The sequence below is a fragment of the Electrona antarctica genome (assembly GCF_951216825.1).
Source record: "Electrona antarctica genome assembly, chromosome: 10".
In the NCBI taxonomy this organism is placed as follows: Eukaryota; Metazoa; Chordata; class Actinopteri; order Myctophiformes; family Myctophidae; genus Electrona; species Electrona antarctica.
Genome location: NC_136791.1, coordinates 6,644,787 through 6,659,955, shown reverse-complemented (window position 1 = coordinate 6,659,955; position 15,169 = coordinate 6,644,787). Strand labels below are relative to the sequence as shown.

Genomic DNA, 15,169 nt, shown 5'->3' with positions numbered 1-15,169 from the left:
GAAGCACCCGGAAGGACCGTCTCAAAACTTCCGCATTGGACCACCAAATTTTGGTGGTCCAATGCGGAAGTGCAACCGAGCGCTCAATGTTAAAGCCCAGCTGCACAGGGTTTCCCGATCATGAATCCACGGGTCCGCCTGTAGTCCCTCCTCTTACCACTAGGGCCCAGTGCTTCAATGTTGGAGTGCCTCACTGGCCCCTTGAGTGTACCACTGGAAACACTTTCATGCCATTCCTTGGCTGTTCACTATCTTGGCCCAGCAGCCCTCGTTCACTCAGTTTTAATTGATTGGTTGAATACTTAATTAGTCAGAAATGTAAACTGCACGTGGCATAGCGATGCATGCTGTGTTCAAATGGTAAATGGTGCATTTATATAGCGCCTTTATCCAAGGCGCTTTACATAGATATATTGACATTCATACACCGATTGTGGCGGATGCCATGCAAGGTACCAACCAGCACATCGGGAGCAATTTGGGGTTCAGTGTCTTGCCCAAGGACACTTCGACATGTAGACAGGAGGAGCCGGGATTCGAACCGCTGACCCATGGATCATTGGACGACCTGCTCTACCTCCTGAGCCACAGCCGCTAGTGCTACACAACTCAGCTTTGTATCTTTGTAGCTGAAGTTAAAACCAGCGTAACCTTTTCTTGCTTTGTTAACTGTTGTAGCTTTTAGAGCAGCTGCAAACGGCGGATGTACCGGTATGTTTGATTCATGTCGCTGGCTTCCATTGAAAATGAATGGTAGCCTGTATCATTGTATCACCGGTAGCCGCCAGTGTGAACGGAACATAAGGTTAAAAGGATAACACAAAAAAAGAAGTCCTGGGGACTTGTTTCCATTGTGGTCCTACTGTATATGTATTCAATTTATCAACATAGCATACAAAATCGTTTTAGGATCGTGCTGTAGGAATATTGTCTGGAGTCGGTTTCTGAGCCCCCGTCAGTGTTGTTGTAAGACTACTAAATGCCTAAAATGTGGAACGATTCAGTGGAAAATGTAAACTTCTGTCTTCCACCATGCCCTTTAGCTAGCTGGCTCCTGGGCTTGTCTTGTGTTCCAGCAATGTTCGGGGGTAGACATTGCGTGAATCTCATTTGTGTCCGAGCATAGGCATGGCTGAGTCATGGTAACGCCCCGCCTGCCTGTGATTGGTCTACTGACACTGCCCGTCTTGACTGTCCTCCGAGACGGGAGGTTACTCCGTGGTGAGATTGAGAAATAAATAATAGTACTACAAGAGAATGACAGCTTGGCACGCGCGGCAGAATGCAGCCTTGTAACTAACTTGTAAGTTCGGGCCATTTATAATGTCTATCCCTACACTTTCAATCTGGTGTCCCTATTTCGGCATGCCATTATATTGTTGTGAGCTTCTAGATCTGAATGTGTTGTATTTCATACCTTTCTACAACCAAATCTGCCTTTCCAGAGAAATGAGCATTACGCCTGTCACAGACATGCGCAGAGCCAGGAAGTCACTGAGTCAGGAAACTCAGTGCAGTTGCTGCCGGCCGTTACTTAATAGAGGGTATGCGTATGCATAAAGTGAATGGCAGATCGAGTGGCAAATGTCGGGGAAAAAAATGAGATTTGTGCCGCATTTTCACGATTTTTCAAAAATAGCAGACCTACAAGCTCGTAGCGCGCCACTCAGTGGCGCGCTATGAGCTTGTAGATCTGCTATTTTTCAATAGCTAAAGCATAACATAATGCTTAGTTAAAACACCAAAAGGGGTTCCCGCCCAAAATGGCTTAAAGTAATTTAATGCAATAAAATAGGACTTTTCTGTTTGGATGTATATGGGCTGTGATGGCCAGAAAGTAGTGTTTTGCTACTCAGTAGGCGTTCCCGCATAACTTCCGGGTATGATGATGATGTCACGCGCATACCCTCTATTGGGCCGCCCACCTCAGCATCACGTTCTCATTCACATGACTCACTTCATCCAATCACACACTCATTCCATTTTCATACTGGCTATTTAAACTGGAAGTTTGCACTGCTCAATCTGCTTGCTTACTTGCTGCTGCACACTGATACTGCTGTGCTTTCTGCTTAAACTCTGGCTGCTCAGTGCTCACCCTCCTCCACCCCAGCTACCACCTGTCATTTTGGATCTGCTGTTTAGGTACGGGGGATTCGGAGTCCCTATGGTTGGGACTGATGCGCTTGATCCCAGTACCTAAAAAGCAGATCCAATTCATCGACAAACCATAGATATATTGCTCATTTTATATTCAATACATATATATATATTCCATCCATTCTTGAGTTGTCCTGACTGAAATTACATCACTGTTTGTACTCCAGAGAGACTACCATGTGACCCGTCCGATACCAGCTGGGGTTCTATACCCCTATGGCATGGATGGTACTCAGCTGGCCAACATGATGAATCATAATCTAAGGGTGCAGTGTTCAGCATTTTTGTCAGCATACGTGCAGACGCCCTATTTCCAAAAGCTAAGAATACACTTGAAATGCTTTTTGCAATTTATAGGGGCTGCCTGTATGTTCTGTATGCGTGAACCAGTCTGGTCTGTTCACCTTGATCCACTTGAACCAGTCTGAACCAGTCTGAACCAGTCTGAACCAGTCTGAACCAGTCTGAACCAGTCTGGTCTGTTCACCTTGATCCACTTGAACCAGTCTGAACCAGTCTGAACCAGTCTGGTCTGTTCACCTTGATCCACTTGAACCAGTCTGAACCAGTCTGAACCAGTCTGGTCTGTTCACCTTGATCCACTTGAACCAGTCTGAACCAGTCTGAACCAGTCTGAACCAGTCTGGTCTGTTCACCTTGATCCACTTGAACCAGTCTGAACCAGTCTGAACCAGTCTGAACCAGTCTGGTCTGTTCACCTTGATCCACTTGAACCAGTCTGAACCAGTCTGAACCAGTCTGGTCTGTTCACCTTGATCCACTTGAACCAGTCTGAACCAGTCTGAACCAGTCTGAACCAGTCTGGTCTGTTCACCTTGATCCACTTGAACCAGTCTGAACCAGTCTGAACCAGTCTGAACCAGTCTGGTCTGTTCACCTTGATCCACTTGAACCAGTCTGAACCAGTCTGGTCTGTTCACCTTGATCCACTTGAACCAGTCTGAACCAGTCTGGTCTGTTCACCTTGATCCACTTTTTACCACCATTACAGGTACAGAAATAGCAGGAATAATAAATCTTACTGCTACATTATTCATACTCACGCTCTCTCTCTATTACCCTGTGTCTCTCTCTGTGAGAATGAGTCCCTGCTAACTCTCCCACTGTGTCTGCTTGCTGCACAGCAGTCTGTGTTTATTGCAGCACCTCTGCTGACTCTGGGGTCTGCAAAGTCAGATAATCATCGTCACGTGCACGTGTGCACATCTCAGCTCTCGTACCAGGAAAACGCAGACCCTCCCAGCATCAAAACCCCGGCCGGCTCTCTGGACTCATTTCTGTTGTTTATCGCCGCCGGGGGCCCACCGTGGAAGGTGCTACCGTGTTATGATGTGCCTCTGCCCGCCTCCCATGATTTCGCAGCGTGCTGCAGATCATCTGCAGTGGTGGTGGCGGTGGCGGCTCATCTTTGCAGCGCGCCCGTCTCTCTCTATACAAGACAACCAAATACTTCAGACTTTGACGCGCACGCACACGTGGCGGCGTCTCATATAGACACTGTTTGTACAGCTGGCACAGAATATATAGCAGGACCAGAATATATACCGATGAGATAAATGGTTAGCTTATGGAAGGGGGGGGGCGGTGGGGGATGGGGCTCTATATAAACACAGACTAAAAACTGTTGCGTGTGAATGTGTGCTCTCTGGTCGATTGTCACAGGAAATATGACACATGGGGCTTTGGGGGCGCCATGCAGTGTCCAAACTGTGTGCATTGGGGTGTCATTCAGAGGCAGAGAGGCAGCCCATGGCTTTCACTGGCTTCACTTTATACAAACACAGTGGCCTCACTTGGTTCATGAAGCCAACATTGCCAGCTGAGTGGCTAATCTACCCTCACCCCCCCCACCCCCCCCCCCCCCCACCCAATTCACAGGGGGTTGTATTATCATCGCGCACGACCTGATCATGATGGGGAAGCTCCAGCATGTGACGTTCAACCATTTAGCCCTAGATCATTATTCCCGGTCAGGATCCCCCAAAGGAATAGATAAGCCCCCCCCCCTGGCTCTCAGGGTTTGGGGGGGGTTTGGGGGGGGGCTGGTGGAGGCAGATAGGGTTCCCTCCCATCCTGCCGTGCACAATTTGTGGCCCGTGTTTGAAGTGCTTTGTCTGGGACGCTGGTGCTGCCGGGGCAGAGCGAAGGGCGTAGATGGGCCGGGGCATCTGAATGAGGGCCATAAATATTCATGAGGGGGAGGGTTAAGGGCTTCTTGTTATGTCTTTGTGATGAAGAGCCCTGCGCGCTCTGCTCACACACACACACACACACACACACACACACACCCCTCGTTGGGCATATAATTTAGTAGCATAAAGTTCCTTTGATATTCATTCTGGCCCAGACCCCCCTCAGCATCCCTCATCCCAGGGGAGCTAGATTGGGTGGCTTGGATATGGAGCTCAGACGTGTGTGACTGTGTGTGCGTGTGCGGGCGTGTGTGTGTGTGCGGGCGTGTGTGTGTGCGGGCGTGTGTGTGTGCGGGCGGGCGGCTGGTGGGGGGGCAGGTTGCAGGACACATCTGGGACCCCAGGCAGGCGCTGGGGGGAGCTGACTGCTACTGCTAAGTGTATCTTATCAGTATAGAATAGACCTCTCAGACATGAACACACAGTTCACAGGGGCCTGTGCTGGAAAACATCCATCTACACACAGTAACAAATAGGCATGTAACGATTCACTCAACTCACGATACGATTCGTATCACGATATGTCAAACTAGGGAGTTTTCATGATTCTGAATTCTTTCCAAGCATTCGTTTTGCATGAAAAACACTCCTTGGGCTAAAAACGGTCATAGCGTCATCACAAATTTGGGCACATTTGTGGGCAAGTGGCTATATGGCCTAATTTAGCCCAAAAGGAGTGTTTTTCGTGCAAAACTATTGCTTGGAATGGGTTCAGAATCATGAAAACCCCCTAGTCTCAGTCTGACATGTCACATGCTACTTAAATGTTGCCTTAAGTTATAGAGCCTTCCATGCATGTCTCATTCATCCCCGGTTAATTTTCAATCCGTCGCAATAGTCTGTGTGTGCATTCCTGAGGGTTGGAGATGGGAAACAAAACCACCGAACGCGTAAGAACATGGTTCCTCAGCAATCCCCCCCCCCCCCCCCCCCACACACACACACATCTGAGGGTTCGAAGTGGGACACTACCTGAGGGTTCGAGATGGGAAACGAAACCACCAAACGCGTAAGAGCATGCTTCCTCAGCAATCCCCCCCACACACACACACGTCGGTGGCACGCTCTATTGTTTTATTTAACAGGGCTGGAAGGAGCACGTGCAACAGAGAAATGTGTCCTCAGGGGATTCAGACATGGCCTCCTTCAGTTCCCCCCCTGGGTGTCCTCCAGTCCACAGCCTTTATTATTGCTAACGCAGCGAGGAGGGCTTCCCTTAAATTGGAGGAGGTTGGGGTGGTTGGGATAATACGGTAGAGACCAGCCAGCCCTGCTCTGAGGTTTATTGTTCCCTCAGCGCCATGATTACATATATACTGTACAACATACTGTAGCTATATTGACTGTGTGTGTGTGTGTGTGTGTGTGTGTGTGTGTGTGTGTGTGTGTGTGTGTGTGTGTGTGTGTGTGTGTGTGTGTGTGTGTGTGTGTGTGTGTGTGCGCGTGTGTGTGCACGTGCGTACATGAATGTATATTGTGTGTGTGTGTATGCATTCATAGTCTCTCGGTTCATAGTCTTTCTTTCATATCAGCAGTGGGATGTTCTGGTGATGAGGCAGGACAAATCGCTCAGTCAGCACAGCCACACACACTGAATGAGAGCTCCCCAGAGCTCCAAGGAGCCCTACCTACCGCTGTACATTTCACAGCTACTGTACGTGCACTCTGCTGAGGGACGCTTTGTGTGCACCGCATGCTTACTTATTCATAGTCTTGTTATATAATATACGTATACATTCTAAAATATCTCATGCCATTGTGTCCCCAGCGAGATTATGGACTCCTGCAATCACCTACTGTAGTTAAGAATGTATCGTGTTTAATTTATGCATATGCGGACATAAATTAATGATCTGAAAGAAATGCTTAACCTATTTTGGGCGGGAACCCCTTTTGGTGTTAGCATTATGTTATGCTTTAGCTATTGAAAAATAGCAGATCTACAAGCTCATAGCGTGCCACCGAGTGGCGCGCTACGAGCTTGTAGGTCTGCTATTTTTGAAAAATCGAAGAACGACTGACATAGAAACATAGCTTTTTCAGAAAACTGTCAGGATGTAGAAGAATTTTTAGAATCTGATCTCAGGTCAAAATGGGTTAAAAATGTAATTTTGTTTCTCTTTGTGAGAGAGAGAGGGAAATCCGCTTCGTCTGCCAGCGGGTACAGTAGAGCAGGGGTTCTCAACCCGTGGGTCGCGACCCCTCGGGGGGGTCGCCAAATTATTTTAGGGGGTCCCCAAATTATTTTCAAAAAAAAAAAATGATTTATTTTTAAATTTTATTTTCACTTTTTTTCAAAAATAGCAGACCTACAAGCTCGTAGCGCGCCACTCGGTGGCGCGCTATGAGCTTGTAGATCTGCTATTTTTAAATAGCTAAATTATAACAATGCTTAAAACACCAAAAGGGGTTCCCGCCCAAAATGGTTTAAGGTTATTGTAGCAGTCAATTTATATTGGGGGTCGGGAGGGGGCGGGGCGGGGGTCCCGAGACATTGCCAAAACATTTCCGGGGGTCCCCGGCCAAAAACGTTGAGAACCCCTGCAGTAGAGCAGTGTTGATTTCGTCGACTACCTTTTTTTCATTGACAAAAACTAAATGAAAACTACCTTTAAGCTATTATGACTAAAACTAAGACTAAATATATTGACAATTTCGTCAACAAATAAAAACTAGACTAAAATATTTGCAAGGGACTAGTGGACAAGAGATCCAGTGTAAGTAAAATACACAATGTCATTTTACACTTGGTTGCATGATTGGTTGCAAAATAGCCGATCTACAAGCTCACAACGTGTCGCAGCGTGACGCGTTGTGAGCTTGTACATCAGCTATTTTCATTACGACGGCATCAAGGCCTGCCAAAATACATTTTAGTCGACTATATAAAGTTCTATCTACAGTTTATATTATAAACTGTAGATTTGGTCAACTAAAATCTTATGATATTTAGTCGACTGTCTAAAACTAGGGGCCACTGTGGCTCAGGAGGTAGAGCAGGTCGTCCAATGATCCATGGGTCGGCGGTTCGAATCCCGGCTCCTCCTGTCTACATGTCGAAGTGTCCTTGGGCAAGACACTGAACCCCAAATTGCTCCTGATGTGCTGGTTGGTACCTTGCATGGCTTCCGCTGCAATCGGTGTACAGTACAGTACAGTACAGTACAGTACAGTACAGTACAGTACAGTACAGTACAGTACAGTACACACTGATGCTGGCTGGCTGTCTGCGCGTACAACGCCTTGCTATAAAAGGCCTTACAAGCTGCCATGTCGCCCGCAAGGCAACAAATATAGTTAATGACAGCTTATGGAGTCTCATAATCATTAAGATGCTTGTTCAAACCAACCAATGTTTAAAGCTTTCTGCAGACCCAGTGTTTAAAGCTTTCTGCATAATTATATCTACCTACATATCTACCTAGATCTAGATGTAATCGACCATAGTCAAATGGCGGCCATTTTGCTCTTATGTCATAGTCGGTGGTTAGCAAACGGCAAATTCAATCCCATAGCTATTTATAGTTAGGTTGAGGAGGTACCATTACCATTACCATAGCTATAGAGCGTCGCAGTCCCGCCTCCTACACTGGACCAGGAAATGAAACCCAATGCATTTTCCTCAGACATTTTTTTTTTTTTTTTTTAACTCTTTATTTTTTGAATTTTTGAATATGCAAGAGACTCAAAAGACAAACAAGGCATACATTAAAACAAAAACATCAACAGAAGAAACAGAATAATAATAAAAAACAAAACAAACAAACAAACAAACAAATGAGGTCACGGGATGTACAGCAACAAGCAACAACAATACATATTACAGACTTGGATTCATTGACAACCGGAAAGACACAGCCCATATTCACTCCATATCCGCCCCCCCAGCTAAATACTCTATCCATTTCTCCCATCTTCTTTCACCCAGCTCTTTTTGCAGTCTTAGAGAATAGGTCATCTGTTCTAGGAGATGTAGTTGTTTCACAATGTTGATAAATAGGTCAGCAGTAGGACAATTCTTTTGTAACCAATTTCTTGTAATAGCTTTTTTGCTTGCTACAAGTAAAATCTTAAGTAAGTAGGAGTCATCCTGATTTAGCCCATCTGGGAGTTGTCCTAGGTACAAAGATGTGAATGTATCATCTATTCCAAAACCCATAATGTTTGAGATAAGTGTTGTCACTTCCTTCCAAAATGGTTGAATTACAGGACAAGACCAAAAGACATGTGCATGATCAACCACTGTATCTCCACATTCTCTCCAACAGTCCATATGGTTTCCAGTCTGTTTGGACTTCTGTTTTGGAGTAATAAAGAAGCGAATCTGGTTTTTCCAACAAAAGTCTCTCCAAATCAAGGAATTAGTGGTCGTTGATTGCGTTTTCCATGTATTCATCCATACTTCATCACTTATATCAATGCCCATCTCTTTTTCCCATCTCTCTTTCACATACATTGTAGAATCCTTTTTCAACGACATAAGTCCATTATATAGTTTACTCACAAGACCCCTATTACTTCGAGCCATAAGCATTTGTAAATATAGTGATTAGACTTGTTGTAATACCTGGAGTAGACCCTTTTACCTTTTTACCAAAATAATCCCTTACCTGCAAGTATCTAAAAAAGTCCTGGTTAGCCAACCCATATTTCTGCTTTAAGTTTTCAAAACTATCAATATCTCCATTTCTAATCATAGTACATATAGAGGTGATGCCATTGTGGTGCCATTGTTTGTACCTATTGTCTAATACTGCTGGTATGAAGTCAGGGTCATATGCTGGCCATCTTAAAAGTTTTGCCTCCCTCTGAAGATGGAAGCGTTTAACAACTTCCAGCCATATTTTGAACGATAAATTTACCCACTGACTCCTCGTCTGAAACAGTCCTTTCTCTCTGTCAGTGCAACCCAATAGTGACTGTATTGGTATATCCATCAGGGATAACTCTATGCTTTTCCATTTTGCAATGTAGGGTCGGTTACACCAATATACCAAGGGTCTTAGCTGAGCTGCTAGATAATAGTCCCTTAAAGATGGGAGAGACATGCCTCCTCTCTCTCGGGGCAGTTGTAAGGTAGAAAATTTCACCCTTGGCCTTTTTTTATCCCAAATAAAACGTGAGATATGTTTATTCCATTCCCTGAATTGTTTTAAAGGTATTTCCACTGGCAGTGACAAAAAAAGGTATAGTAATCTGGGTAAAATTACCATTTTGACTGCTCTTATTCTGCCACCTAAATCGAGAGGAAGCACGCTCCACCTGCCAAGATCATCATACATTTTTTCCGTTGCACCTTTGTAATTTACGTCAAACAATTGCGACAGGTCCTTGGGCAAATTCACACCTAGATATTTAATATGAGATGAATACCAATTAAAATTGTATTTTGTTATGTTTTCTTGTGTGGGATTGTAATTGAATGTCAATACCTGGGTTTTATTTACATTAAGGGCATACCCTGAGTAAGAACCATATGTTTCCAATATTTCCATCAGTGTAGGTAGCCCCGAACCTGGGTCCATGATTGTGACAAGGACATCATCAGCATACAACCGATTTTATATTCTTCTCCACCTATGGATATCCCCTTTAATCTTATTTCCTCTCTAATTGCTTGGGCCAGCGGCTCGATGAAAAGATTGAAGAGGCTCGGACTGCTTGGGCAGCCCTGACGGCATCCACGTTCCAGGGCTATGGGATCGGAAAGACTACCATTTATTTTTATCCTTGCTGTAGGGGAAGAATAGAGTGCTTGAATGCGTTGTATAAAACCCTCACAAAAACCAAATCTGTGCATTACTAAGTAGAGGAAGCCCCAATCCACGCTGTCGAAGGCAGCCCTAGCATCCAGACTGATTACGATAGCGCTGGATTTTTCATTATTAATCTGCTCAATAACATGTAAAGCCCTCCTTATATTATCTTGGGTTTGCCTAGTTTTCAAAAAACCCGATTGGTCCTCATCGATGAGAAATGTCATTGCCTCCTCCATCCTCCTTGTTAAAATTGAGGTATATAGCTTATAATCTGTATTTAACACACTTATGGGTCTATAATTCCCACATTCCGTTTTATCCTTTCCTTCCTTGGGGATAACAGATATAAAGGCTTCATTCCATGATGGTGGAAGATGACTTTCCTTTAACGTGAAATTAAAACACTTCTGCAGTAGGGGGAGTAAGTGTTCCCTCATAGCCTTATACCACTCAGGTGGAAATCCATCAGTGCCAGGGGATTTATTGGAGTTTAGGCTAGAAATGGCTTCATCTATTTCTTCTTGTGTTATTGGTGAAATTAGTTTTTTATTCATCATTGTGTCCTCAGACATTTCTTAAAGTATTTATTTAAAGACGGTTACGCCGCGGACAAAGCCAACTCGAGTCGTGACAACTCATGACAACACAAACAATATTTTGGACCAAACAAATAATTACAAAGAAGAAAAACAACAAAAAAAGTGTTGTAACCTGCCGTTTTTTTCTTCTTTCTAATTATTTGTTTGGTCCAAAATATTGTTTGTGTACAGCTGTATTGTTGTATCCAGGGTAGGAGGCGGGACTGCGATGCTCTATTAGAGTTAGTATTAATCCACCACTCCTGAATGCAGTGCCTGGTACTGGGAGTCTGGTGCAACGTAGGAGGGGCCCGGTCAGGAGTCAACCCACAGAGCCTAGTCCTTCCACACGCTAGATTTTGGTTCTCCCAGTACCGGCAGAGTAGTTCAGGATCAACGGATTGTGTGGCCTTGCTCATTCCCTGATGGACTGATCAAGGGTAGCTATACTGGGACGTAAGTCGGGATTTGATCAACCCCGGCTGGGTCGCCTGAGTGAGGGGTATGATGTTGGAAGACCCGAAACCCCGTTGACCTCAGGAAACATCACTGAAGATACGTCCCAGGTGCATCCATGCGATGTTTTTTTTAGTTATCTACCTAATCTTTTTGCTTTGCCTTTGCATACAATCTAAACATCTTACTGGACAGGACGTTTCCTTGTTCTCCCTGGATGTCATGGTTTTGTTATTTTCCTCATAAACATATAACTACGACCATACGAAAGATAGGTTGAAATGCTAGCCAGCTAGTTACAAAGTAGCCAGGTGACCTCTGTGTATCCACACCGTCCTGTCGCACACAGAGAGGGAGAGAGCTGCTGCATGGGCCTCAGTTCAATGTCACTCTAGCCCAGCGGTTGGTCGTGCACCCCCTATTACCTCCTGACCTAGCTGACGCACCCCCAACCCCCAGTCTCGTTGCATTGGGCCAAAAATGATATTAAAAACGTATAATCACTAATGGGTCCCTTTGAGTTATTTACATTAAAACATATATTTATTTATTGTGCATTATTATTGCACATAGCCAAAATGCATTAGTAATATTAGGCTTGATCCTTTCAGTGCCTCACACACACACATTTTAATAATTTATTTGAGATACAATACAAGGACACAAATATTTACAAGTTGCTGTACAGAATGCAATCAGCAAATCCCAGACAAATACCCACCCACCCCTCGGGGGTACAAGTAACAGTGTCTTCGCCATATTTGGCGGCAACCGATAGTAGAAGAGATTGCACAGAATTTCGCAAGCTGTTTAGCTGATTCTTTTGGCATCCCAAGTTGTTGGAAGCCTCTTACAACCAAACTGTGTACGTGTCCTAGGCTGCCGAAGATAAACACAAGTAGATTGCACCTGCAGCCTAGCTCTATGATGGACTGATTGTGACACACACACACACACACACACACACACACACACACACACACACACCCACACACACACGCAATCAAAGGCTGAAGCATTTGCAGGTGGTGACTGGAGTTGTTACTTAGCTTGCGCTGTGCAGGGTTGCTGGTTAACATACCGGTTAGCAGATCTACAAGCTCATAGCGCGCCTACGAGCTTGTAGGTCTGCTATGTTACACCCTCCTCTCTGACACGTGTAGACTACTGGATTTTTGTTTGGTTAACTAAAGATGACAACTTCAAAGCGTGGACGTGAGTTGTGTTGTCTACTGTCTTCTCTTGAGTTGAAACCGTGCCGCTGTGTGTGTGTGTGTGTGTGTGTGTGTGTGTGTGTGTGTGTGTGTGTGTGTGTGTGTGTGTGTGTGTGTGTGTGTGTGTGTGTGTGTGTGTGTGTGTGTGTGTGTGTGTGTGTGTGTGTGTGTGTGTGAGGGGAGAAGGGAGGGGCGGGGATGGAGGGCTGGAATGCCACCGACACAGAGAGTGTGAGAGACGGAGGGGCTCTATACATCTCTGTACACAGTGTTTTAGCAGATTTCACTATTTGTGTTAAATAACACCATACCGTCCGCCATTACCCTTTTCATGTCACGCACCCCCTAGATGACGTTCACGCACCACAAGGGGTGCACGCACCACAGTTTGGGAAAGCCTGCTCCAGCCTGTTTCAGACAGGGATGAATCCTTTATCCTTCTGAGTGTAATTACACAGTGAGAGAGAGAGAGATAGCTCCTATTCTTTCCCATAACTGCAAAATAACTCTAGTCTTCGCTGGCTGCCGGGCGCGGCTGCACTAATAACTCTAGAGTTTGAAATTTGAATGGACAGGTATAAGTCAAAAGGGAGACATCGAAGAGGAAGGATGGATGGGGAAGGATCAACATATGGAATGTCAGAACAGGTTCTGAAATATATCCATATATGGAGAATCTAAGGTTTTGAGGTTTGAGGTCAGATGTAGAGTTGCTGGCCAATAGTGATGACATCAGGGATCTCCATATATAGGCTTAACTGTGACAGTAGGTCGCATTTACTATGACATCAGGGTCTACCACATCTCCATCCCTGATGATGATGTCACATGATGTCACGAGACCTGGGCACCATATATGGTGCCGACACACACTAGTGCCCAACACACTGACGGGAAATGCTCGATTCCATAGTTAACTCGGTCACAATAATTTCCAAAATGGACCAACAAACTCGCTCGGGTCCTCAACACAAACGCAGAGTTTGAAGTTGGTTGTTTGGTCGGACGGTTCTTGACAGACTAATGCACGCGCACACAGATTTCACACATTATAGTTGCATCATTATTATTATTAGATTGTTTTAATTGATTCATTAATTAATTCATCGATGTATTGAGTTCTGATATGGATATGTTATTGGCATGAAGGTGGCGTTGTAAATAAATGTGTTTTTAGTTTTTAGTGCAGCAGTTCTCAACAGGCCCGAAAATTAAGGCCCAGCCCTATCTGGGCCCTCATCAAACCCTGTACACTCAAGAGAATGTCCCCGCCATCACCCTTAGATCTCCATATACTGTATGGAGCTGACCTGTTCTGACATTCCATATGTTGATCTGACCTCATCAAACCCTGTACACTCAAGACATGCTCCTTATATGACCACTGGCCAGTACAGACTTAATTCCATGTTGATCTGACCCTCCATGCCAAAGCGCCAGCGCTCGCCCAGCAGTCTGCCGTCAATGGCGAGGTCCCTGCTCGCCCTCAGGCGTCTTACTGGTATTCTAAACCTCTAATCCATCTAATGCATGCATGCGATTATTAAAGCAAATGGAAATAAGAGCCTGTGGTTCAATGGATCTGCAATGCACCGTATCAGGTGAACTTGATCTGCTACTTTAGCTACTTTTGTCTTGACACTGTCATCATACAACAAATTATAAACTATTATTTAATTCATGAAAAAACATAGGTTTCAGTGGTGATATGCATAAAGGATGTCATGATGCAGCCTGGGCCATGGCTCAGTGGTCCAGGCACCTTGGCTGGTAATCCAGTCTGGCAGTGTGCCGCGGGTTCGACTCCCGATCCCGACGGCCTTTACTGCATGTCATCCCCCCATCTCTCTCCCCATGTCCTGTCAGCCTACTGTCTGTCCCTCCACACTGCCAGACTGGATTACCAGACAAGGTGCCTGGACCACTGAGCCATGGCCCAGGCTGCATCATGACATCCTTTATGCATATCACCACTGAAACCTATGTTTTTTTTCATGAATTAAATAATAGTTTATAATTTGTTGTATGATGACAGTGTCAAGACAAAAGTAGCTAAAGTAGCAGATCAAGTTCACCTGAAACCGATAGTAGAAGAGATTGCACAGAATTTTGCAAGCCGTTTAGCTGCTTTTTTTGGCATCCCAAGTTGTTGGAAGCCTCTTACAACCAAACTATGTACGTGTCCTAGGCTGCCGAAGATAAACACAAGTAGATTGCACCTGTAGCCTAGCTCTATGATGGACTGATTGCGACACACACACACACACACACACACACACACACACACACACACTTACTTGCTTATGGTTGTCCATCGAATCCGATGATGACGTCCACTTATGTCCTTAACGGTGAGTTCTTTGGTGGCTAAAGAGTCCAATCCTGGAACCACATGTTTTATTGCAGGTGGGGCATGGGTAGGTTGTAGTGGTGGTAGTGGTACTGGCAGCCATGGGTGTGTTCCTCCTGTGTCTCTGTTGCCTCTGTTGCTGTCTTCTGACAGTCCTGTCCTCCTCCAGCCTCTGAGTTCCATCGTGACAGCGCTGCCGCCATGCGTCACGGTCAGCAGCAGCAGCCTCCAGGTCCTCAGGCCTGATGTTACATTTCCTCAGTGAGGTCTTCAGCTGGTCCTTGTAGCGCCTCTTTGGTCCTCCTGCCAGGCGCTGGCCATGGTGGAGCTGGCCATACAGCACTCTACGGGGCAGCCGATCTTGGGGCATCCGTATCACGTGTCCGAGCCAGCGCAGTTGGTGCTGGGTGATCATGGCCTCAATACTCCTGCAGTTGGT

At 45.4% G+C, this 15,169-nt stretch overlaps 1 protein-coding gene across 4 annotated transcripts in view; it reads left to right on the top strand.

Moving 5' to 3' along the window:
• LOC306931000 (actin-binding LIM protein 1-like) overlaps positions 1-15,169 on the top strand; it is a 149,140-nt gene that overhangs the window by 53,659 nt on the left and 80,312 nt on the right. For 3 of the 4 annotated variants that reach the window (XR_013790948.1, XM_079512155.1, XM_079512154.1), the window contains exon 1: positions 12,248-12,381. The exons of the other annotated variant lie outside the window; for it this stretch is intronic. Coding sequence is in view for 2 of the 3 variants with exons in the window: in XM_079512155.1 (XP_079368281.1) it covers positions 12,360-12,381 (22 nt within the window). In the remaining variant the exon portion in view is untranslated. Of the gene's footprint in view, positions 1-12,247; positions 12,382-15,169 lie in introns of those variants that run through there. 4 annotated transcript variants of the gene reach the window in all.